The 27,555-nt window shown below is 35.9% G+C and overlaps 1 protein-coding gene across 1 annotated transcript in view; it reads left to right on the top strand.

Moving 5' to 3' along the window:
• The first annotated feature begins 343 nt into the window (after positions 1-343).
• The window catches only part of RAB18 (RAB18, member RAS oncogene family), a 39,678-nt gene continuing 12,466 nt past the window's right edge, over positions 344-27,555 (top strand). The window contains exons 1-3 of the mRNA XM_001367029.5: positions 344-774; positions 4,654-4,709; positions 21,716-21,777. Of these exons, the coding sequence (XP_001367066.1) occupies positions 707-774; positions 4,654-4,709; positions 21,716-21,777 (186 nt within the window). The 5' untranslated portion in view covers positions 344-706. The remainder of the gene's footprint in view (positions 775-4,653; positions 4,710-21,715; positions 21,778-27,555) is intronic.

The following is a 27,555-nucleotide window of genomic DNA, read 5'->3' as shown; positions in this document are numbered from 1 at the left end:
CCCTACTTGCAGGTCATGATTCCTAATAAATTAAGCTCCTTGGTGATACATTTTGGTAGCCTCTCCCAGCGCCTTGCATATATAAATAACCCGTTTTTTACAGTGATTTAAAGTTTATGAAGATGGGTTTTTAGGTTAATTAATATGTTGAAAGAAAGAAAAAGGGGGGGCACTTTTAGACCTGACCAAAGCTGGCATGAAACAAATGGGTATTTTGCTGTCTGAGCTAGATGACGAATTTCTTCCTCTTGGGGAGGAGGACAAAGGGGGCGGAGAGGTGTCAGGCCACGTGGGCGGGGCTATAGGCAGGGCAAAGGTCAAGTAAACTACTCCGGCTTCCCTCTGGGAATGCGCTTGCGTGAGAGAGAGAGAGAGAGAGAGAGAGAGAGAGAGAGAGAGAGAGAGAGAGAGAGAGAGAGAGAGAGAGAGAGAGAGAGAGAGAGACTGACTACACATCCAGACGGAAGGACGGAAGACGTTGCGCCTCTTGATCTTGCGCAGGCGCAGAACTGTATCTGGGCGGGGGAGGGTAGAGGCGACTTTTGCGAGCTTCACCCGTAACCCAAATAGTCCCGGTTTAAAAAAAAAAAAAAAGCGGTGGCAGCCGGCGGCGACTCGCGCATGCGCAAGCCACTCCCCCCTCAGAGAAGGGAGAGCGCCGGAGTGAGGCGGCCAGCTGGTTCGGGAGCTACTACCGGGAGCCAGGATGGATGAGGACGTTTTGACCACCCTGAAGATCCTGATCATTGGGGAGAGCGGGGTGGGCAAGTCCAGGTGAGGGAGGGGCGTGGTGAGCGCGACTGGCGGGTTCGTTCCTTTCACATCTTTTCCGTTCTTGTCTTGATGAGAAACGGTAAACGGCGAGGCTGGTGGGGGGGTTGGCGGCCGGGCCTGGGCCTGCCTCGGCAGCAAGGCCACTCTCCCGACGGTTTCCTTCCCGCTGCCCTACTCCCGACGGGGCCTGACCCAGCTGGGCTACCCCTGCAAGCGGTGGGGGGTGGGGGACCCCCAGCGCCGAGGAAAACAAGCTGAAGGCGTGGCCCGGGGTGTCAGCTGGTCCTCGATGCCCTTACTTTAAGGCCGGCGGAGCCCAGGCCGGAGCCCGGGGGTGGGGGTGGGGGTATGCCGACAGGAAGGATACTGCCCCTGCTTGGGCCTTGACCATGACACCTCCCTTCTTTCCACCCCCTAATCCACCTTGCTGGGCTCCAGCTCTTTTTGGCCCTGTCACTGCTTCTTTAGCTTAGTCCTGTCAGGCTTTCCGTAAACACGTAGCTCCAGACCTGGAAGTGTTTCTCAACTCCCCGGGTCATTTTCCCAGCCAGCTAGGTCCCACGGTTACGTGGGGGGTGGGGGTGGGGAGAAGACTTTGATCCCGCCCCAGTAGGGGCGTCCTAAGCATATTCAAGTTGCTGCCTGGCCGGAGCCTTATCTTACCCAGGGAAAGCTCTTTCTGAAGATTAGAAAAGGCCAACCGCCCCGCCTTGGTTGTTTTTTCGATTTTGGTTTTTCTGTTCCCTCATGAATAATGCTGACTGTAGGTTGGGCTGGGGATAAGCCAAGACTTGCCTTTGGAACCACCCTCTGATGCGGGGATATGTGGAGGTTGCAGGAATGTTGTGGTGATTACGGTGGTGACTTCTGAACCGAGTTCTACTGATGAAGTCATCGTTTGGCCACTTGAACATGACTAAAGTTGTTACCTGTAGGCAGCCTTGATGTTTAGACAAGATTAAAGTCTCGGGTCCTAGCTACTTGTTGAGGGAAGTGTCTCAAAACTATAGGCTGAAGTTGTTTATTTTCTTTAGCAATAAGAATTGGACTGAGCCAATAAAAAGGTGATCTTTGTTTCATTTGTCTATGTGTGATATCCTGAAGCTTGTTCTGTGGTTTTTCCTGAGAATTTTATAGATTTTAAAGTATTGCAAGGGGGCAATTAGGTGGTTCAATGGATAGAGATGGGCCTGGAGATGCAAATTTGGACCTGGACATGTCCTAGCTGTGTGACCCTGGGCAAGTCACTTAACTTTCATTGCCTAGCCCTTACTGCTCTTTTGCCTTGAAACCAATACACGACATTGATTCTAAGATGGAAGGAAGGGTTTTTTAAAAATAGAAAAGAAAAGTATTACAGTATGACCATATATCCCATTTCCTTGAATGTATCCAATTTAGTGAACTGAGAAAAGTATCCCACATTCTTAGAGCAGCTAGACTGTTGAAATTTATGGATAGGGGCAGCTAGGTGGTTCAGTGAATTGAAAGCCAGGTCTAGAAACAGGATTATGTTCAAATCTGGCCTCAAACTTCCTAGCTGTGGGATTTGTGCAGGTCTCTTAACCCCCATTGCCCAGGCCTTACTACTCTTCTGCCTTGGCTCCAAAACATAGTATTGAATCTAAAGCTGAAGGTAAAGGTTGGGGGGGAGGGGGTGTGGAAATCAAGAAAAAGAAAGTTTATGGACTGTTGGATCAGTGTTGGGTTTTTCATTAAACTTAAGATTGTATATAACACAGCTTTAGTAAGCATGCATTTTTTCTCCATTGTTCATTATTATACCAAATTTATTAAATGTCAAAAGTTCTCATGGGAACCTTCTAACTCTAGTACTTGATTATTGTCTTTTCTTGAAACAGTATAAAGAATAAATTCATTGTGGTGATAGGCTCCTAAAGCTGCAAAGAACCTTTGAGGCCATCTAATCCAAATAATAAGGAAACTGAGGTCCAGGGAAGTTGTGACTCGCCTAAGGTCACATGCCATTTTCTGTATGTTAAATCAATGATGATAACTTACTTCTGGGCAACACCAACAGATTTACAAAACACTTAACTCACAAAGTAGAATGATAGGTTGTAATAGTTACAATTTACAGATGAGCAAACTAAAGCCTATAAAGGATAAAATGACTTCCCCAAGGTAATAAATGACAGATTTGTGGTTCCAGTTCAGCTCCTCTGACTTATACATTTCCCTTTCCATTACACCATTGTACCTTACTTAATTTACTGTAATGGAAACTCAGACATTTTAAAGCAAGTCATAGCCAGACAAGTTTGTCATGAATGGCAGCCCGAACCACATTTATCAGTGATTAATTTCTGGATTCAAAGTTGAAGGCACTGTAGAATCAAGTGAAGGAGGTGGTTTCTAAGGCCCCTTCCAACTTTAAATCCTATCAGTTTTATGAGTTGTTGTTATTAGTGTGTTGAGAAATTTTTGAATGACACACAGGTGTCTAAACCAATCTCAATCACTAGATCTGAGATTACTAATTTTACTTGAGGTAGTGTTGAATGACCATTTGACCAGAGGTCAAGAAATCTTAGTGTTTTAGTCCTGCTGGTTCTAATGAGCTGTGTGATTTTGGGCAATTCACTTTAACCTTCCTGGGCCTCAGTTTCCTCATCTGTGAAAAAGGTGGATTGGAACCAAAAATTGAAGGACCTTAAAAAACAGGCTGAGTTGTTTACATTTTGTTATAGAGACCAAGAAAAGTTTGTTAGTTTAGTATAGTGGAGGAACAGCTTGGTACAGTAAAAAGAATTCTTGCTCTAGAGTTGAGTATTTGAGTTCAAATCCTGCCTCTGATGCTAACTACCTGTTTGACTTCCAAGTCACAAAAGCTCCTTGGAACTTTGAATTTATAGCCTTTGAAATGTCTTCTAACTCTAAAGCTGTGATCCTGATTATTATGGTATTTCTACTTTATAGTTACAGTCATAGTTAAGGTGACAAGTGATCAGAGGATAATAAATTTACCTTTAGAAGAATCTTAAAATTTTCAGCCTACTTGTACACCTCATTTTATGGATGAGGAAACAGAGGCCTGATTGGTGCTTCATGAGAGGAAAGCACATTTTTCAAGATAATTTGTGTAAATAGAATTTATAAGACTTGGTAACTAATTGGGGAAGGGAAAGTCCATTATCAAGAATGATGCAAATAAAGAAGTAGAATGTAAACTATAGCTCTGTGAACTTTGATTCCTAACAAAACTAGAATGTGTTTTTCATTATTAATCTTTTACTTATAACTCACCATTTCTTGATGCTTCCCTTCACCAGCCATCTTTTATTAGTAATTCCAAATTGCTTTCCACAATGATTAGACAAATTCAGACCTCTGCAAGAAGTGCGTTAGTGTACTTGCTTTTCTGAAACACCTCCAACATTAACTAGTCCTCCGTTTGTCATCGTTGCAAATTTTGGTAGAGTACTTTCCCTCAGATATGTACAAAGAAATAAACAGGTGAATATGAAAGAAATTTTGAGTTGGCGTAAGGATTATGAAGTAGGTAAAGATGGATGTTAAAAGATTTCCCCAAAGGGGCATATTGAGAAAACATTTGTACAATTAAAGTATGCTTTTGCTATAAGAATATTACTTCAGTTGCATATGAGAGTAACCTTTCATCCTCAAACTGTTAGAATTACTTCTTTACCTTTTACCTTTTTACCTATGTAACTTTTTAATATTCCTGCAGTACCTCCATTTCACCTCCCTTTCCACATCATGCCTAAGCTCGTACCATTATTACAGTTCAACTGTTTTCTTTTTATATGTTGTTGCAAATTTCTGAAACCATTAATAAATTTTTAACCAAACTGAAAGAAAAATGTTTCTAAATTTATTTTTTAACATCTCTTGCAGCCTTCTATTGAGATTCACAGATGATACCTTTGATCCAGAGCTTGCAGCAACAATTGGTAAGCTATGTTTAAAAAAATGGTAGTATTGATGAAATCCAAGACTATTTGTGACCCTCTCAAATCAAGTGGACTGACAAAAGTTCATGCGCTTTGTCAAACTAATTTTTTTAATATATAGAAGATGAAAGTAAATATTTTGAGTGTTGTTTGTTTAGTGAATAGACTATCTTAATGCAGATGGGGGCAGAGTTCTAGTCCTGATTTTGTGGCGAACTGAGCATATGACATTAGCAAGTCAATTTTGTTGTACTTCTGTTTCCTCAGCTGAAGGTATTGGATTACATGATCACTAAGGTCCTTCAAACGTTCAAATTTCAAATAATGGAGCCGTATGTAGTGTTTTGATGAAGCATTCGTTTAGTTCCATAAATGGAAAGAACAATATTAATTATGAAACATCAGATAATTCAGAAGCTCTTTGTTGGATTTTGAGATTATTGTTACATTTTTCTTATTTTTTAAGTGACTACCTTATAATTTGGTATGGCTAATATGAAAATTTGCTTAAAAAATTTTTTTAAAGCACATGCTAAGAAACATCATTTGGGGGTATGTAAGGAGGGTAAATCAATTCAAAATGAGGAATTTACTGTCAGTAGTCAAAATTTAATTCTAATTACTAAATAGATGCAGTTTCATTGGACTTTTTAAGAAAAATTGTTCTATATTAAAAAGAGCAGCCATTATCTTTACACGTCCAAAAGAGTTTTTTTCAGTTTGTTGGGATTAAAATTCTCTAGAGATTATATATTAACTTAAAATTATTTATTAAGTAGTGAAAACGGTTTAGAGAGAGAAAAAGCACATAATCACATGGACTCGATACCCAGTGAATCTGAGTTTGTTGCTTACCTCCTGCCTCAGTTCACTAGCAAAGAGATCAGACCACTCTGCCTCTTTCAATCCCTAACTTATAACTCTTATGTCATTTTTTCTGGGTCTCCCTGGTTGGACAGACTTGCCTTCAGTCTAGGTCAGAGGCCAGGCTTCTAGACACCAGGATCATGTGGGACAAGATGCAATCTAGGGAGCCAGAGGTTTCTCCTTATACAAATAAGCCTCAAGTTCCCAGGACCCAAATAAAAGGGAAGGGGTGAGATTTTTGAATCTTTCCTTTTAGCAAGGAAAAAGGGGTACAAAAAGGGGATTTTCAAAAATTTCCTTTTAGAAAGAAAAGAGGAGTACACTGTTCATGTCACACAAATATTTAGTAGATTACAGAAAGGCACTGTATAAAAAAAAAATTAGATCTTGGCAAGATGTGGGACCATACGTAGTTTGGCAAGAAATAAAGCTAAGACATGCATGATTTATTGCCATGATAGGTCTTGGTGTCTTGAACTGAAAACAAAGCTATTCTTATAACCATTAGTTCTCAGATTGCTTTTACAGCTATCTGAACATTGTTATGACTATAAATGGTATGTTTCTGCACAGATACTTAAAATTTTTTTAAATCATAGAATCTTAATTGCTTTCACTCATTTGACAGTTGAAAAATGATAGCATTTGCAAAATAATGATGTACTTAGTAAACAGTGCTATAAACTTTAATTAAGTAATTTAATCATAATATGCTTTGTTTTATTAAACTTCTGAATATAATAATACATAATTGGATAGTTGACACTTTATTTTTTAATATATTACCATGTGGTTTTTTTTTAAACAAAAAAAAAAGTCCTGTCTTATTATCAATTCTAACATAGAAGAGTGATAAGGGCTTGGCAGTCTGGGTTAAGTGGCTTACCCAAAGTCATGCAACTAAGTGTCTGAGGTCACATTTGAACTCAGGTCTTCCCTACTTCAGTCTTGGGACTCTATCCAGTGTGCTACTACGTGATCCCCTCCCCCTTACTTTACTTTGAATTTTCCCTAAAAAGCTGACACATTTCAAAAAAAAGCTAACCATCATGCCCACCAAACATATTGAGTTATTTAAATTCTTTTCCTAGTGCTAGTCTTTTTCCTCTGTTTTTCAGGCAAGCCAATTGACTTATATGAATCTGGTATCTAGATTGTAAGCCACTCTAAAGTCCCTGTTAGGTGGTGTGGTGGGTGAGTGTTGGACTGAGCTACCTTAGACACTTAATAACACTACCAACCTTACAGGTTTGTTATGAGAATCCAGTGAGATAATATACATAAAATGCTTTGCATACTTTAAAATGTTGTCTAAATGTTAGCTATTATTATCAAGAATAGAGATGAACTCTTTCTGCTTCTAAATCTTGGTGCATGATACAGTATTTGTTTTTCTTTGGTGTATACTTGTGATTTCAGTGGTGTAGCAGATGTATGGCAACTTTATAATTATAGTCATGGAGTTGCCTGACCATTGAAAGGTTAAAGTATTTATCCATGTACCTAAAGTCAGAATGTGCCAGAGACAAGATTTTTAACCAAGTCTTTCCCAGATTCAAGGCTGAAATGAATCCACTACCTTTCTTCTCACAAAATTCTTAATTGGTATATAAAAAAAACTTAATTTGAAATGTCCTCACTGTAAAGTGTTTAATATTTGTTACTCACCCTTTGACAGAAATATTTTGAGTATTACTCTATTTTGATATTCTGAAGTAACCCCTCCAAACATTGTCTTGGAATAAAAATTATTTTGATAATTAATAGCATTCTACTTAAGGTACAGGATGGTATTAGGTAATACCTTGGAGCTGAGAAAGCTTGGGCTCAGGTCCTTCCTCAGTCTTATTGTCTGTTTGACCTCTGACAAGTCACTTAATTTTCCCAAAGCAAAAAATTCTAAAACAGTCATTTACTGGCACTTATGCACAACAGTTGCTGATTGGCACTATTGTATGGGATTTGTATTAACCATACCAGTGAAATCATATTTGTTTAGCACAGGATAAGTTTGTTGGGTAAAAAAGACAACACAAACATTCTGATTTGCATTTCAGTTTCTTTTTATTCCTGATCAGTATCTTAGTGAGATAAGATTCATAAAATGTTATATTAAATAATTGTCAGACTGAGTTCCACTTAGTAGTATCTTCATTGCATTGAAGGGTTGTATTCTTTTTTCATCTCTGGGAGTGGGCTTTGAAACTGACCTTTGACAACTAGAGAGATCAGCTGCTTTTTGGGCTAGATAAAATAAACTCAACAGATATGCAAACTTGGGGAGAACATTTTATGCTTTTAGTTACATTTCTATTCATATCTCAAAACCCTTTCTGTGTTTGAACCAATCTCAGTATCTGCTGATTTGAATTTTAATAAAAATCCACTAATGAGTGGGACATTCCTAAGAACTTTCGTAGATGAAACTGGCAAGATGATAAAAGCAAAGAATATTTTGTCAACCTTTCTGTAGTCTTAATTTTGTTAACTCAACAAGCATTTATTAAGTTTATCAGCTATATGTTAGGAACTATGCCAGGCAACAAGAATGTCCAGTCCAAAATGAAATAACTCCTATTTCAGGGACATTTATGTTGGGGGTTGGAGATGAGGCAGAAAACTGTATATATGTAGACAAATATAAAATATGTCCAAAGCATTTTCTACAAGAGGGCATTAGCAATGAGGGCAATTTGTATAGGCTTCTTGTAGGAGTAACACTTTGACCAATCTTTGAAAGATCTTGGGGTTTCTAAGAAGAGGTGAGGAGGGAAATGGTTTGGGGAATGAAAGGCATCAGATGGGAGTTGGAGTGTTCTGTATAGGTAACAAACGAAGCTGGTTTGGCTGGAAGACAGTCTATGGGCCTGGAAAGGCAGGTAGGAGTCCAGTAAATTGGGAAGGGCTTTAAAAACCAAACAAAGAAAGCTTAATATGAATCCTAGAGGCAAGAAGGAATCACTAGGAACTTCTTGAACAATGGGGAAACATAGTCAGATCTGTGTTTTAGGAATATTATTTTGACAAATTGAGTGGAGAGGGGAACAGATGACACTAGAAGACCAGTTAGGAAGCTATTTGAATAGCCTTGTCCACGTGAGAGGTTCTGAGAACCTGAACTAGATAGTAACTATTCTAGTAAGGGAAAAGGGGCAGATGTGAGCTTTATTGTATAAATACAATCAACAATAATTGGCAAATGATTTGATAGGAGGGAAGAAAGAAAGTCCATGGCTCCAAGGTTGGAGTCTGTGTGTTAGTTGGTACATAAAGAATGAAGCAAGGAAGAAAGAAGTTTTGAGAAGAGGAGAGAATGAGTTCTGTTTTGGACATATTGAATTTGAGATGATTGCACTTTTGGTTGAAGAAAAAACAGTTGTGATGAAGGAATGGAATTCCTGAGTGAGGCCACAGACAAAACTGAGAAACATCTTCATGGTGGTGAAAAATATGACATGCTTCACAAAATAGAATATCAACAGTGACAGTGGAACCAATAACAGTTGTTCTCATATGTTTTGTAAAGAAGTTAAAATGACATTTAAGAGTTAATGGGCTAGAGGAGGGAATTAGTGCTTGATGCAACAATTTTAAAAACATTGAGAAGTTGTTTTAGGCAGTGAAAGATACCAAAAAGAATAGGGATGATTTACTTCAAGAAACACCAAAATGATTTTTCTAAAGTGCAGGTTTGACTGTCATCTCTTCTATTCAGGAAACTGTTGGTCAATCATGTCTTCATTATGCCATTTGGGATTTTCTTGATAACAGTACTGGAGCAGTTTGCCATTTCCTTCTCCAGCTCATTTTACAGATGAGAAAAATGAGGTGAACACGTTAAGTGACCTGCTCAGTATCACATAGCTAGGAAGTGAAGACAGATTTAAACTCTAGAAAATGGGTCTTCCTCACGCCAGGCCTCATCACTCTATATACTTTGTCACCTAGCTGCCCTCTCAGTGAACTATGTATTTCTTATTATCTCTATCATCATATAAAGATTTCTGTTTTCCATTTAAAGCTCTTTACAGTCTGGCTAGTCTTTTTCCTTATACATTTCTCCACTCCGTATTCTATAGACTAACTAGCCATATTAACAACCAACTTGCTCTGCACAAGAGAACACTCTACCTTTTACCTTCATGCTTTTTGTATTGGCTGGTTAACTGTGTCTGGAATGCTCTTCTCCTTTACCTTAACCTCTCTTGGAATCCTTGGTTTCCTCCAAAAGTCAACTCAAGCTATCTATCTTATGAAAACTTTTCCGATCTCCTAGCTGTTGGTACCCTTCCTCCTCACTCCTTGCATTCATTTCGCTTATATTGTTATACTTTGATATATGTATATTAACATATATATACAATATAATACACACACACACACACACACACACACACACATATATATGTTTCTCCCCATTAGAATGTAAGCTCCTTAAAGGAAGGAACTGCCTCACATCTGTTCTTTAGCATTTGGTACTGTGTCTGGAATTTTTCTGCATCTTAATTGATTGGTTTAGGTTAGGTTACATCATTAATCATTTGTCCATAGGGCAATTTTTTCATCTTTGTGAAGTATTTGAGAATGTCACATGCATTGAAAGGAGTCTTTGATGAAGATAGAGATGAGAATAGATACGCTTCCCAAGAAAAGTACTTTGAAAAATTATTATATTTATACTTTTTCCAGCTATTTCTTGAAATAGATCCCTTTCACCTGTTCTCCAGATTCAACCATCCCCTTGTAACAAAGAAATACCTAATATTATGATCAGGTCTGAAAAATGTATACAACATTCTTAGTAGTCTCTGATGGGAGAAAGGAAGTATGTTTCATTATCTGTTTCCTGGACAACAGCTGTTGTTTCAGTTATTAGCTTTCTTTGAATGATGTTTGTATTTACATAATTATAATCATTGTATATATTCTTTTGATTTTTCTTATTCGACTGCGTCAATCATTCATAAATATCTTCCCATGTTCTCTGAATCTCTCATTTGTTATTTCTTATTGCACACTAATTGGTTATATCATAGTTCTTCATTCACAAACCAAATGCTGGTCATTTAAGTCAGCAAAATTTTTTGGTATATACTGATCCTTTGTTTTTTCTTTGAATTTCTTGGTGTGGGATTGTTGATTCGAAGATTATGGCTGATTTATGACTTTCTTATCTAATTTCTAATTGATGTCCAGAAGGGTCAGATTGTTTAATTTCCTACAATGGTGTATCCATGTGCCCATATTCTCAAAGCCCCTCCAACATTTACTTTTCTCATATTTTTAAATTGTTGTGATATGAGCGGTTTGAAACCTACTTTCTCTAATTAACGATTTAGAGAACATATTAATATAGTCATTTTTATATAGATATAGGACATTTATATAGAACATAGAACAATATAGAACATTTAATATAGTCATTGCTTTCTGTTTTTTTGTAGTAATACTTGTCATTAAGTTTTCTCAGCATATTTTCTCTTCTACCACCATTCCTACGGTCTTACTAATCTTCAGTCTTTATCTTCTGGCTGCTTTTTCTTGCTTCTTGCAGATATGTCTCTTTATCTTTAAAAAGCAAAACATAATGAAATAATCTAACTTCATCCATAAGTTATCATCTTAAGCCTGTTCTGTCTAGCCTTTATGGTTAATGTCTAAACTTAATATTTCTATCTTCTCTCACTCAGTTATAGCTTCCATTCTCATTAAGTTGAAACTATTTTCTCTGAAATTATCATTGATCTCTTAATAGTAAAGTCTAATGTCCTTTTTTCATTTCTCATCCTTCTTGACCATCTGCATTTTGTGTGTGATATTGCTGATCACCTTCTTCCCTGTATATTCTCTTGTTTCTAGTTCTTTTCCTACCTCCATTACAAATCATTACTTCATCCTAGTCACACTTGCTAACCATAACTAGTCCTCCCAAAGCCCACAGTCCTTTTCTCTCTATTGTATCATGAACTCCTTGAGCAGTCTTGATGATGCCTATGGATCTCTTCTCAGTGCTTCTTAAATGCATAAAATAAAATACATAAGACTGCAAAAGAACCCAAATATACAGAAATTCATTCTAGAATCAGGAAAATTGTGTCATTTTTGAACTAGTGGCAGATCTAAAAAAGTAATTTTGAAAGTAGTATTAGTATAAATGATAATTGTAATGTTACATGAAAATGTAATTTCTACTAGCCACAGAGTCAAAGTATTGCCACTCATATCACTGTGGTTTGTTACCTATATTCATAATTGAAGGAACCTGTTAATTTTCAGTTAGTGAGAATAAAGATCTAATTTCTTTAATAGCCAGTTTCATATCTCCCCTGAAATCTGTCCTCAGGTTAAAAACTCCTGCTATCTTCTATCTTGCTTAGTGCTCTCTTTAGGCCCTGTGTGTTTAATTATCTATGCAAATTGGTCTCATATCTGTATATCTCTAGTCACTCTCTTGAGCTTCAGTTGTATATCATAAACTGCTACTTGGAATTTTGCACTGGATATCTCTTAGAGCCTTGCTGGCAGGGAGTGGGGTATGGCCCATAAACTATAGCTGGAGGGGCAAATCCTGACCTGGCATCTGTTTTTCTAAGTTTCATTTATACCCCCCCCCCCCAAACCCCTACAACAATGGCTTTAAATGTAGGAAATATTTGAGTGATTTTAAACATAAAACCATTTGAATGGTTTTTACTTAAAAAACATTTTTAGCTTAGGGGTCATACAAAAACTGCTATATGGGAGCTTAATCCCTGCAGCATAGATTCCTCAACCTGTCCAAACTTAGCTCTTTATCTTTCTCAACTCTTCTTTTCTGAATTTCCCTATTATTGTAGAGGATAATGCCATCCTTGAGTCATTTGGGCTCACAATCTGGACCCCAGAGTTGTCCTTGATTCCATTCACCTCTATGTATCCAGCCCTTTGGTTTCTAAAGCTCTTTACAACCTAGCCCTTCCCTGTCTTTGGTACACTATAGAATCTAACAATGCGGTTTTTTGTACATCATACTTCATCTCTCAGTTCCATGACTTTTCATTGGTAGGCCCCCATACTTTGAATGCTCTCTCTCTTCCTTTCTACCTCCTGGCCACCGTGACTTCCTTTAAGACTCGGCTCAGATCCCACCTTCAGCAAGAAGTTGTTCTAGCCTTGCATTTATTCCACCTTCACCCCCTCCAATATACCCCAATGGTATCTTTTTTTTCTGAGGCACAGTGAAGGCCTGGCTTGTAGAAAGTCTTTTAAATAAATGTTTCTGTTACATTATTATAATTGCATATTATTATTCTCCTGGTTCTGTGTGTTTTTTGTATCAGTCTTTTTTATGCTTCTCTTTATCCAGCATTTTTGCCCTTTCTTTTACAGTTCAGTGTACTATTACATTTGTACACCACAATTTTTTTTAGTCTTTTCTCTAGTTGATAGGTATCTATTTTGCTTCTGGTTCTTGCTTCTGGTTCTTGCCAGAAGAATTGGTAGCTCAGACTCCATTCATTTGAAGGTATAAATGTGTTTATTTAAGGATATAGATTGTGTGGTCAGGGTGGTAGAAATAGCCAGGGTGATGGAGTGGCTTGTGCAGCAAATGGCAATTGCTGAGATTAAGGTTCCTAGATTTATTGAGGATCTGGAGGATTGCCTTCTCCCATTCTTGGGAACTACCTTTTCTCAGAATATTCCTCCCCTGAGCATTTTGGAGCAGTCTAGGCTAAAGTTCTGGAAAATGGGCATTGCAGCAGGTACTCTTTCAGGTTGGAGATATGTTTTAAGGTGTCAAAATGTGGTGAACTTCAGGGCACAAAAAAGAGAAAGAGGGTAGGGACAGAGTTTGGAGAATTTTCCTTAATTATACAAGAATTCCCCTTAATTGCAAAGACCCCTGTAGTGTACACGTTTTATGTTCCCTCTTAATATGTTCCTGCTTAACATGACCTATCAACTATTGAAATATCTTGGGTACCCTCCTCTATAGGCTTGGAATGTTGGGCAAGCTCTTACCAGCTGGGTAGAAGAAACAGGGAAAGCACAGGGTGGTATATTTCATGAGGGGAAAGCACAGGATTGTTATATACATTTCTGTTTTGCAATATTTGATAACTGATGAAAAGCATAGGATCTCAAAGCACAGTCCCATCTCCATCACTGCCCACCCCTTCACTTTGATAACCACAAAAAGTGTTACTATAAATATTTGGGAGTTATGTAGGGGCTTTCCCTTGCTTATATGAGAATCAGCTCTTTCTGCCCTGGGAAACATCATATTCCTTTCTTTATATTCTTCACAAGCAGCTCTGGATAATTGTGTTCCTCTTTTGCCACCTATTCCTTGACCTGTGTTTCTTGTCCTTCCTTCTGCTTCTGCCCACCCCCCAGTTAATCTGCCTATTTAGTTTTTATTTCTTTGCCTTTCTTTTGAACTTTAAAAAAATCATTGAAAAAGTCACCCCAACAGTTGAACTATGGGATTCATATGGGAAGGCATATCTGTGTCCCCGTCCCCGTCCCCCCCTCCCCCCCCATTTGTGAAATTATAAGAAAGTTTTCCTGAAAAAGTGACTAGCTCTCCTCCTAACCATATCTTTGTTTCTAAAATTCCTTTTTTTTATCTTTTGTTTTTGCCCCGCCTTCATTTCCAAATATATTGTTTGCTTAGATCTCTTCTGATCCAGCCATCAAAGATTAATAAAGAAATGGTGGAAAGGGTATTCAACAACATTAAGCAATACGTTCATTGTCTGACAATGTATGCCATATTCTGTGTTGCTAAAGCAGCCCACGGCTTCTGTAAAGGTGATTAATTTTTTCTTCTCTTAGGACATACTTGCTTCTATGTCCATATCATCATTTCATTTATTTTGTATTTTCCATTATTTTCTTATATATTTTCTTTCTCTATTTTTCTTATATATTTTCTAATCATTACTTCTTGCAACATTTTGTTGTATGTTATGAAATAGCCAGAATGTATGAATGCTTAAAGCTCCTTAGACTTAGGTTTCAAACATAGCATGATTCAGCTGAATTTGTATATCCAAAGTTCATTAGACACTAATTGTACCACCACCTCTTTCTGTTCTAATACCTAAATACCATGACTTTCTTTTTGACTCTTTTCATTCAGTAATTTTATGTAGCATTTTAAAAAAGTATAATTTTTTTATAAGAATAATAATATATAACATTTGCCTGGCACTTTAACTTTTGCAAAACACTTTCTATATACTCTTTCAAGTGAGTCATTTGATATTTTTTTAATTTTTGATTATACTATTGGAAAGGACAGTTTTGAATAGTAGATAACACAAAAATGTGCATATTATGCCTTTCCATTACCTGTTGGAAAATCTTCAGCTTTAATTCTTTAGAGTTTGTGTTATTTGTTGACTTGCAGCCATATATTACTCTTGGAAACAATACTGTTGGTATTAAGATGACAGGTATTTATTTTAGGGAATTGGGGATCATTAAGAAAGACATTTTCTCTAAACTAGGTTAATTCAACTTGTTCCTTCTGTTAAATTCTGGGTGTAGTTTATTATTGTTTTGAGCATTTTTCTAAGATAAATATGCTGAAAAATGGATAACCCATAGAGATGATCTAGCCATGACATCAGAAAAATATATAGAGACTATAATGGGAGAAGGATAGATATAGAATAAGATTTATATTCTTTTTTTAAAACTCATTATCAGACTGACTAAAAGGAATAAATTTTTCAGCTATAATTATTCCTGAACATCTTTTTTAAACAAGTTGTAAAGCAATTTTGGGCATCAGTGGAGGGAATACCCACAGAAATGAAATCACAGTTTGTGAAACTTTATAAAGGTTTTCAATTCAATTACAACAATCATTTTCCTGGAACAAGATTTTCGAGTAGCCAGCTTTCTTAAAATGGGACAACATATAAAGAAATGCAGTTATCAAATACAGTACAAAGAACTCTGATCACCTTAAAAAGCTTCTGGAAAGATGCCACTAAATTTGTGGCTCTTCTAAGAGTGGAACAAATCCTCAAATTTTCAGTCTTCCCCTTAAAGATCCCAAACTAATAATAAACAACAAGTTTTAATCAAAAGAAAATGCAGCCTTGGCCTCTCACTTCCCAAGTACTATCAAAAACAAAATAAATGATAGTCCCAAACTGAAATAGTTCTTCTCTACCTTGCAGGGGTGTTATGAGGATCAAATGAGACAATATTTGTAAAGTGTTTAGCATGGTGTCTGGCACTTAGTAGGCATTATCTAAGAGCTTGTCATTCCCTTCCCCTTCCTAATAGGGGAGATAATAATTTACTCATCAAAGAACAGATAGCAGAAAGGGAAGGTCTGTATTAGGTAAAACAGGAAAATGGCAGGTTAACTTAGGAACTTTGATATGTGTGGAAGAGGCATGCATGCAAAGGACAGAAGCTGGAGAAGGGTCATCTGTCAATTAAAGGAAGATTCCATTTGGAATGTGACTGGGAAACATCTATTACATATATGAGGCTTGATTTTGGAGACTCTAGCATGTTACATGATATGAGCATCCTAAGTAAATGATGGTAGGAAGGTTAGACCAGAGGTTCTCTTTTCACATCAGCCCAATTCAAAGTTTTATTACCATTTCATTCTGTTCTCTTCCTTGAATGATCATCCTGAGCAATATCCATTTTTAAAAACTATTGCCATAATCAAGAGGATTAAGAACATTAGGAATTATGTTCAGCCCAATTATAAAAGGTCTATGTAAACCTAGGGACCTTGGTACGGGTATGTCTAAAGGTTTTCTAGTACTAGAGTTATCGTAATGATATAATAAATGAGTTATACTTTTTATGAAGCTGCTATGGACTATTTCTTCACTTACCAAAGTGTTTTTTTTTTTAAATCCTAATATGGCATTTAAAATCATTTGTCAGAGAAACTTACTGTATACAATTGTTTAAAGTACCTAGGACAGTGTAAAGTAGGGTCAGTTGGCTGCACTTTTAAATAAACTGAATACTTTCTCTGAATTTAAAAATGCATGGTTCTCATTTAAAATGACTAATTTTCATCATTGTTTTCCTGCTATTTGAAATTATATTTTTGGAAACTTAGTTTTTCTCAGCTATATATCCTAAAAATATTTTTTGATAACTCCTCCCCCAAAATGCTTGATAGCAGTTTTAAAAAAGTTTTCTAGAGTACTCTATATTATATAGATGAATCTTAACATTTTATTTGATAATGACTTGAAACTATTTTTTTTCTCATTTGGTAATCCTCATTACCAACTTGTAATGATTACAATGACAGTGTAAAGAAAAACAACTTTGAGCACCCATGACCTTAGAGGGCCCAGTCTGAAGTAACAGCACCTTCTCACTCAGAGAACAGCTTTAGTATTGGTCACTATATGAATTCCTTTTGCCTGATTATGCTTATTTGTTATGAGGGCTTTTTTCCTTTTGTTTTTTATTTGGGAGAGAGGAGGGGTTAGATGTAGTAGCAGTGCCAAAAAAAAAGTTTAAAAATAAACAGAAGGGAACAGAAAGAAATTTAGAAGAAGTGGTCAGTCAGTAAACATTTTTAAGTGCCTGCTATGTGCTAGGCTCTGTGCTAATCATTGGAGGTACAGATAAAGCAAAGAGCAATCTTCCTTCTCAGGAACCTCACAGTCTACCAAGCAACATGCAAACAACTGTACAAACAAGATACATATATGAGATAAATTGAAGATAGTCAACAGAGTAAAGGTACTAGAATTGAAGAAGATTGGGAAAGGCTTCTAATTAAAGTTGAGTTGGACTTAAAAGAAGCCAAGAGATGGAGAGTATTCTAGCCATAGGGGACAGCCAGTGAAAATCCATGGAATCAGGAGGTGAATGTTTGAAGATCAACAAGAAGATCAATGTCATTAGATATAGAGTATGTAGGAGGAGCACAATTTGAAAAGTAATCTGGAATTTTAGACTTTTTTAAAGTGAGTAAATACAAAGTTAAGATTCATGGTTTCTAATAATCATCTTTTTGTGTTTTTTTTTTGTGTATGATTATGGAAATACTCCTTTTTTGGTATTTAAGTCTAAAAAAATTTCAAAAGCTTTAGCATATTACCTGACAGAATTCCTTTCCCTTTTTAAATTTCTGTGAGTTTAGTACTCCTTTCCTTCTATATTTAGGCGCCTCAGTGCTGATTTATCTGCCTGCAAGTAGGTGGTAGCAGTGGATAAAATGAATGCCCAGTCTGGATTCAGAAAGGCTTGAGTTCAAATTCAGCCTCATGTTTAATTAACTTTGTTACCCATGGCAGATTACTTAACCCTTTGTTTACTTCATTTTCCTTATCTGTAAAATGGAGGTAATAATAGCATTTACCTCCCTGGATTGCGAGGATCAAATAAAATAGTATTTGTGAAATACTTGGTAGTGTGGTGCCTGGCACTATATTAGGTGCTATATAATAAACATTTTCTTCTCTTGATATACTTCACCTTTTGGTTCTTTTCCCTTATATTCCCCCTGTCAACTTCCTGATGTCTTTCCACATTCCTTTGTGGGGAGTCATGGGTATGGGATGCTGTATATAATATCACACTTATATCTGTGTGTGTATGTGTGTTTATTTCATTTTGAAAAGCTTTTTTTTTTCTTCATAATAAAAGAAAGTCTTTTGGGAGAATTGAGAGGAGTGGGAAATGGTAGGTGATTAAAAAAACCCCAAATATATTAAAGTTGCATGTGTATGTTTTCATCTCTTCAGTGTATTTTTTCTATTCTCCAATTCACCAGCTTGTAACACTTGTCTTTTTCTTTGTTTTTTCAGATTTTTAAAAATTCTTAGTTATTTTTTCCACCCTTTTTAGACATCCTATTGACTATGTTGATTGCCTTGAGCAGACATATGTTTATATATACTTTTGAGGTTACTGGACTTGATATCCAAACTTAAAATTTCAAATTGAATTACAGTTTTTAAAAGTTGAACTACAGCTTTTGTGATTCTGAAGTCATAGTTAGCTAATGTTGGAGACTCCTTAGTTCTGCCTTTAACCTTCTGACCTGCTGTGAGGAGTTTGTAATTCTTGCGATGTCAGCCACTTCTGTCTATATCGCCTTTGTTTTTTGAGAGAGATTCTACTGTAAGATATATAATGTAATAAGCAGTTCCCTGGAAACATTTTTTTGAATTAGCATTTGTAGCATATGACTGTATATATATGTGTACGTATATTTAGTTCTGTCGTTTTAAATTTGAGTTTGTGAGAACATGGATGGTAATAATGTGAGGAAGATACTTTCTGACTTGACAATACTTAAACAGGCATATTTCAAGTTACATATTTTAATTTGTTCAGGAAAACCTTAAATTGATACTGCTTTTCTAATTTGCTATAGCTTAAGCTCTTAATTTTTTCAGGTTTTTTTAAAAATTTCTTAGGAATACAATTACATATTTAATTATTTTTTTCTGTTAATTTACTGAAGAATTAATTTTTTTTTAAACCCTTACCTTTTGTCTTAGAATCAATACTAGGTATTGGTTCTAAGGCAGAAGGAGGTGGTAAGGGCTAGGCAATGGGAGTCAAGTAACTTGTCCAGGGTCACACAGCTAGGAAGTATCTGAGGCCAGATTGAACCCAAGACCTCCCATCTCTGGGCCTGGCTCTCAATCCACTGTGCCATCCAGCTGCGCCCCCCCCCCCCCCCCCCCAGAGTTTAGTTTTTTGATAATAGAAGAAAATGAAATTTTGTAGACATCCTAGGGGAGTGAATGATCCACTTAAGTGATTCTCTGAGTAGTGTCTTCTAAGCCATTGTATACTTGGTCCTTCCAGTCAAGTAATTCATAATATTTATCATCCAAACTTACAAAGGCAAAACAAATCATTCTTTAGTGTGTGTGGAGGGAGACGTGGCATAATTTTTGACTAATACCTAATTTGTATGCATAAATGTTCCTTAAACAAAACCTTCCCTGATCACTGGGAGCCTCTTAGATTTTATTTATTTCCATAACAGTGACAGGTGCTTTATAAGCATACATTTTTCTTAGTTGAGGTTGTTCCAAATGAATTGTGACAAACTAATAAGATCTTTTGAAAGTTTTCTTTCCAAGCTTTGTTTGCTAATGTTTTCCCTCTGGTCACTGGGGTAAGCAATACATATTTTTGATATTCATGAAAGAGATTTGGGCACTTAACATTCATTTGAGCCAGATGACATTTTTCAGCCTCTTTTCCTGGAAAGGGAGAAATTCTTGAGTAGCTATAGCAAAATGTTGTATGATTGCTTATGAAGAGCTTGCCCCACTTCTGTGTAAATCAGCTCTGAGAAACGCTTTTCATAAAATTTTGTGGTTCTGATAGGCTCCAAATCAAGCAACTTTATAATAATAAAAGGATATATATAATGAGATTCTGTGAAGTTTTGTGTTGTGCTAAAAAATAAGAGAGTGCAAAATAAGGAACAATTGATAGTAAAAAGTGAGATCTGAACCTATAATTTAAAGATAAATTCTATTTGTTGCAACAGTTGCAGGTCAAGAGTTGATTGACTGTTTACTGGAAATGGAATATCAGCTTTTTAAAGTTTAGAACTAGAGAACAGCTCTCAAAATCCTTCCAATAATATTAGGGCTGGGCTGTCTATTACATTGGATTCTCTATCTTGTAGTAGAGGGTGAGATGAAGATGGGAGAGGAGGGCAGAGATCATTAAAATAAAAGGGGATTTAAAAAAATAGTCAAGTGATTAATGTTTTCAGTACACTGATGATTTCTCATTCTCCATTGTTATTGGGAAGCCACAAGATCCTGTATTTTAGTGATTACCCTTAAAAATGTGGCACACCTGCAAAAATCAAGTGAGACCCACTTGAATATATCACAATCCTAGATTTAGAACTAGAAAGAACTTTTAGAGGTATCTTCTTCAACTCTTATTTTACAAATAAGGAAACTAAGGTCTAGGAAGGTAGATAACCTGCCTAAGATCATTTAGTTAGGAAGTATTGGTACAAGTGGATTCCAACCCAAGTTCTCACAGTTAAAATTTTTTTTTTCATTCTTTTATTATTGTGTTGGCAAACGTGAATAACATAAAGATTTCCATTTACAAAGAACAGAAAAATGATTATATGTTCAACTGTGAATCTGTAAAAACTACCATATAGTTTGCATTTTAAAAAAATGTAATAAATCTAGCATATTCATTCCAAACCTGCCCTTCATATTTCACTCCAACCTTGTTTTCTTTTTGTGCATTTTTTGGTTTCAGCTTTTTTCTCCAGATTTTATATTTTTATTCTGAATTTAATGAATATTAATAAAAAGGACACATCTTGTAGAATTTAAACAAAAGGATTATACATGAAAAAAGTGGCTTTAAAAGACTTTTTGGCATTTAAAAGACATTTGCTTGCTTTAAAAGAAAACTATAACAAATTCAACATGTTTCCATTTTCTTCTTTTTTTTTAAACCTTTACTTTTTGCCCTAGTAACAACTTTTAAGACAGAAGGACAAGGCAAATGGGGCTTGACTTCCCTTGATCACAACTATGAAATGTCTGAGGTCAAATTTGAACACTCTATCCACTGTGCTACCTAGTTGACCCAAAGTCAACATGATTCAAAGTTGTCCAGCTTATATTTTTGTGTTCCCTTCTGAACTTTGTTGCTCTTTGATGCTCATTGGCCACCCTCCCCTGGCCTCTTTGGGGTGAAAGTATCAGTGGTTCTATCTCTTATAAAAGGAGAAAACCACAATCCTTGTAACAGGTTTAGTTAAGCAAAGCAATTTCACATGATTTTCATTTCCAGAAATATATTTTTCATTCTGTACCTTGAATTTTATCACCTTTCTGGTAAGGACATACTTCTTTAGGATTATAACTAGTCATTGCGTTGATTAGAGGTCTTAAGCCTAACAGTTTTGTTTTTTCCTTTTACAGTGTTGTTACTATATAAATAGTTTTCTGGCTCTATTTACCTTTCTCTGAATCTAGCTAATTCCTTGCTCCAATTTAGTGATTTCCCTACCACATTATGCCTTTTCCTCTATCTCCAAGGTATTTTGTACATTTGGGCATAAGATTTTGGGAATTGTATATATATCCTTAAAGTTTTGATCAGCTACTGTAGCCTTAACTAAATGTTATTTCTTTCAGGTGTTGACTTCAAGGTGAAGACTATATCAGTTGATGGAAATAAAGCTAAACTTGCAATATGGGTAAGTTTTGTGCAAGATTAATCCTGTCTATAAAGGATAAATGTTTGGGAATCTAATAAAGATGTGTGCAGTGTTCTAGAGGAGATTTTGATTAGGGTTCAGATGTTATAACAATTTGTTACCAGTTTAAAAGTGTTTAATAAATACTCTGTCAAAGTTATTAGAACATTTGTGAGAACTCTGGGGAAGGATAGAGTTAGAAATTTTAAAGAAACCAAACATTTTCAACTTGTCTTAAATATTTAAAAATCATTCAGTATATATTAACACTGAAGATACTTGTAGGAATAAGTGTAATGGCACAGTGGATAATCATATTAGAATTTATTTTAACCTTTTTGTTTTTTAATCTTTTATTTTCCCAATTTACTTGTAATGACATTTTTCAACATACTTTTCTGAAATTACAAGATCCAAATTGTCTCCTTTCTTCCCCACATGCAAAACATTTCCACATTTTTTATTGTTGTGAGAGGGAAAAAAAAAACCAAATCTCCCAAATAAAAACACAAAGTGAAAAATATTATGCTTGATTTGCATTCTGACTCCAAATCTTTGGAAATGGGTAGCATTTTTTGTCATAAATCCTTCAGAATTATCCTGTTTCATTGTATTGCTGAGAATAACCAAGTCTTTTATAATTGATCATTGTACAGTATTGCTATACAGTGTACAATTGCTGTACAATTTGTACAGTGTTCTGGTTCTGCTTATTTCACACTCTGCACTTTCTATTAACCTCCTGTTTGTAAAATTTGGTGGTTTGCTAAATGCCTTTCTTGTTGACATGACCTTCTTCCTTGATTTGGCTTCTTTCTCTTTTATTGTAGGATATATAGTTATCGTTCACTGTGATCCTAATTAGATTTCCTCATTTTACAATCATAGCAAAAGGACCTAGTAATGTAACTGTCTGGTAAAAACAAACCGGACTCGAGTGCTGAACAAATCTTTAGTGGCTGCTTTTTAAATGGCACCAGAAAATAAAGGCACAAATCATCTTTGATCTAGAAGACAGATTGAAAGGAAAGACTGGCTATTTCTAAGGGTACTTTGGGGATTCCAGTATATTTCTAGGTAGTCCCAGAGAGTCAAGACTCCCCCATTTTCCATGGAATCATCATTTTGGCTTCATAGGTATCCTCCAATAGAACATAATCAGAACTTTTAAAATTTCCTCTGGTAATACAAACTAGGCCACATTGTGAAAATTCTTGGCCATTGTAAGTGATGGTTCTTCCTGAGATTACTCCTCCATTGCTTTTATTTTAATTATTAATCCCACACCCCCAATTTAATTGCTGGTTTTTGAAAGGCCTGAACTTTCAAGGAAGTGCAGGTAATGCCTGGATGAATATTCCCCATTTATTAATCCTTGTCCTAGGTATTGGGTTATCTTTGCCAGATAGTTTAAAATTTTTCCCCCTTTTTGAGCTCCTACATTTCAGTAACTTCTTTAAAAAACAAAAACAAATTGAAAAAGGATAAAAAAGGGTATATGTGAAAACAAAAGATATAACTGTTGGCTATTCCATTGTTGTCCTTGTGATGTCAAGAGATCTTGAAGCAGGCCCCCTTTGTATAAATTATGAAAAGACATGGACAGGATGGGCACTTATAAATGGTGTGTGCTCTGCATCATGGAGGAGATACCCACATTGAGATTGTGCATCTATGCAAGCTGAATATTGTCTCTGAGATTCCTTCCCCAGTAATTTCTCTAGTTGTTTTCTTATCACTGTGTTTTTGATTTCCTGGATTTTGTCTTTAGTAGGGCCACCCTCTTTGCTAGTGAAATGAGCCTTTCAGGTCCCTATGTATTAACCTTTGTATTAAGGAGAGATCCCTGAGAATTAAACAAGAGCTCTGTTTGGCAAGGTAGTAGTGGAAAGAACCATAAGCTTGGAGTCAGAGGACCTGAATTGAAATTCTGTCTCTGCTGATTACTACCTGTGTTTTGTGAGATTTAAAATGGTGAAGCCCATAAACTGTAGTGAGTTAAAATGGTGGAAGATATAAATTGTGATAGATATAAGAGAGGGTGAGTAAATTTGACCACAGAAAATATGTTTCACTACAGTGTCTTGGTTTTAAATCAAATATAAGGTGGTCGCCAGGGAAATATTCCCAATTATTCAAATACCCAAGTCAACTGGGTTTTATAGAGATTTTTAATTAATAATATAATGAGGAATTAGAGAAAGAGAGAAAGAGTAGGAAAGGAATAATTATGAAGGGCCTCAAGCCAATATGGCCTAGACCTGAGTCTTAAGAGAGAGAATCAGTCAGTCAGTCTTTTAACACTCACCACAAGGTCTGCCTAAACAAGGATTTTAGTGACACCAGGCCAGCTCCATCTCAGCTGACTTCATCAGAGAGCCTTCCAGCCAGAGACTGTTCCAAAAGGCTTCTCTCCAGAGCCTCCTGAGGGACAGAGTCCCCTTAGAGGAGCTCCAGCGAGACCTCCTTAGAGATTGTCCTCCAAGAGCTTCCCTTCACCAGAGCCACCCTCAAGAGATTCTTCCCAAGAGATCCTCATCAGAGATCCTCCAAAAGGAATTCCTCCAAAAGGATCTCTCCTCAAGAGATTCTGCTTTTTCTTATATAGGGGTTTTTCTCCTATGTCACCTCCCCTAAGTCCCTACATCTACCAATCACTGTAGACGCTTTCCAAAGGACTGCCCATCTAAATTCCTGCTAAGTCAACCAATCTCCTCAGTAAATCTGTACTAGAGAAAACACAGCTGAGTCAACTAATCTCATCAAGAGAAAACTTGCCCGACCCATTTAGGTACCTAGCATCTCATTGTATCAATTCTAAAAACAGGCCTGGCTCAAAGAACTCCTTGCTTTATTATAAGCATGGGTCCAAGTACTTTCATTGTTTAGCAAGGAGTTTTTTTCCCCCTAAAGCAGTCTTAAGTACGGGTGGAGTAGAGGTCCTCCCATTTCTGATCCTGGTGAGTTCTCACATCAAAATGGGGAATGTTTCTCAGTAGGGAATTTGTTCCAATTAAGAATTCCCCAATGGGGAAATTTTTAACATTCACAAGTCTGAGAGATTTTAAGATTTACAGTTTACCTTGGGCAAGTCACTTCAATCTTTCTGGCTCTCAGTTTCATCATCTGTATTATGAGGAAGCTGATTTAGATGACCTCTAGGGTCTCTTCCTTAGTTCATTTGTATACCTGCCAAGTTAAAAAATTTGTCCCTAATTGGCTTTACATGTAAACTTTAAGGCATAGTACTTCAGGAGCTACTAACATCAGAACTATAGTTAAAATTCCATTTGATTCTTATTCCCTATAAGACCATGGGCAATTTATTTAACCTCCTTTGAACCTCAGTTTCCTCATCAGTGAAATGAGAGCCTGGACTAGATAACCTCTAAGGGTCCCTTATAGCTCTATATAGATAATTTTTTAATAGATGATTCTATCTTACTAACTATATGACAAGTACTTTAAAAAATAGTCTAATTCAGTATTTAAACATTTCTACTCCATAGATCCAGTTTTACATTAAATATTAATAACTAAAATTTTCTTAAAACTGATTATTTTTAAATAGTCTTAAAATTGATTATTGGGAGATTGGGCATTTTCTTGTTGATGAATTTGTTCTGATTTTACTGTGGTTCATAATGGTAATATTATTAGTGACATTGATTTCGAGGAACACCAGTTAAATGGATTTTGTTCACTTTATGCAGACTTTAGACCCTACTTCATTTTATTTTGAAGCTATAGAATTAATTTGTAGATGGAATATTCTGATTTAATAGAAACAGAAATGTTAATTTTCAAATTGGAATAATAGAATTTTGAAATACATTCTTTGATCGATAAATTTTAAGGGGATTAGTGTTTACAGAAGCAGATCATCTTGAATTTTCTTTATAATTTTCATTCTCCATTCTCCATAGTTTTATTTGTTATGAGGCAGAAAATTACTTTAATTTAAAACAATTTTTTTGCATGTAAGAATTTAAAAAAATTTGAATTTTGCCAGGTCATGAACCAAGATTCTCAGGTTAATTCCTTCCTCTGCTTCTTTTCTCTACTCTTCCTTTCCCCCAAAACTCACACCTTTTTTTTTTTTAAACAAATCCAATATTGAAATGTCAATGATGAAATTCTAGAAGTTAAAAGATGTTGATTCTAGTTTTGACATCGTTGGATTATAGATATCAGACAAATAGGGTAGGTAATCCTGTTAATCTACAATCATGGGTAGAGTATATGTGTATAAGGTATGTCTGTATACATAATAATAGTTGCTTTAGGTTTAAATTTCTCCAGATTAGTAAAAATCTCTCATAACTGGAAAAAGCTATTTATATAATGAAAAGGCATGGTGAATAATATACTAGATGCTACCTTCTTAATTGGAGATAAAAGATGGAAATGCTTTCTTTCGTATAATTCAGATTTATATAAAGAATTTAAGAAATTCATTGCAACTGTAGAAAACAGTTCATTAAAAAACACTTGGAAATGCTCATTTTGGTTACTTAGTGCTTACATAGTACAAAATATCATTTAGTATGTATTCAGTAATATTTCTCTTTAACTCTAAGGAATAAATTATTTTTGACCCCAGTTTTTCCAGATGAGGAAACAGTTAAAGAATCTGCCATTTTCTTTCTGTCACCTAGAAGAATTATAAATTAATTGCCAAGTTTAAATTTTGGAATTTCTTAGAGATTCATTCTATTCCACCTATTCTTTATTTGCTCAATATTAGTACCTATATTTTCTCAGGGATGAATATTTTACATTTGTGTTCAAATTATCATATGCCTTTTGGAAAAGTTAAAATCCCTAGCAAGTGATTGCTAAGCTTAACTTTAGGTGAGAACAGGAGTAGAAATGAAATACCAGAGTCTTGGGGGCTCCATTAGAACGTGGCTATCCATCAGTGGAAGACCTTAGGCAGTTCATGATAGTGCTGTGGGGGTAGTTTGGGCCTTTGAGAGCAGCATGGCTGAAGATGAAAGTGTTGTTGATATACTTTGCCTTGGTCAGATCCTGTCTGGAATATTGTGTTCAATTCTGAGCATGTCATTTTAAAAAGTCTTATTTTTATCTTTTGTTTTTATATACCAACTTCTTTTCCAAAGCCACTTTTTTTTTTAACCCCCTACCCAAAAGAACCATCCCTTGTAACAAGAATTGGTTGGAAAAGGAAAGGTGTGGAGGGTAGAGGTTGAAAGATAGTCTAGCAAAACCAATCAACACATGTTGATGTCTGATGCAGTGATACATTTTAGGAAGTTAGTAAACGGAAAAGTTTTATAACCAGGTTCTTGAATAGGTCTCAGGTTCATGATATATAAATTGAAGATATTTATCCTGGAGAAGAACAGATTGGAATACATGGGGCACAATAGCTATCTTCAAGTATTGAGAAGACTTCTTGTGGAAGAGGGATTAGACTTGGTCTGCTAAGTCCTATGGGACAGAATAGGAAGTATGGTTGGGAAGTTACAGAGAAACAAATTTAGGCTTCCTGATAATTACAGCTGTCTCCATTTCCTTATCATTGGAGGTCTTTCAGAGAAGATTTGATCCTTGTTGAGTTTATTGTAAAGGGAATTATTTTAAAAATATGGGTTGGACTAGATGGCCATTGAGGTCCATTCAAAGTCTGCAGTTTTATGAGATTGCATTGGAAAAACTCTTTCTGTCTCCCTTTTAATTCCTGAGTGAGGACACAGAATCTCAGTAACATTTCTGGGCAAAATGAAAGCCAAATGGGATGGGTATGGAAGTAGT

The sequence above is a fragment of the Monodelphis domestica genome, chromosome 5, assembly GCF_027887165.1.
Source record: "Monodelphis domestica isolate mMonDom1 chromosome 5, mMonDom1.pri, whole genome shotgun sequence".
NCBI lineage: Eukaryota > Metazoa > Chordata > Mammalia > Didelphimorphia > Didelphidae > Monodelphis > Monodelphis domestica.
This window is presented reverse-complemented; position numbering and strand designations above follow the sequence as displayed.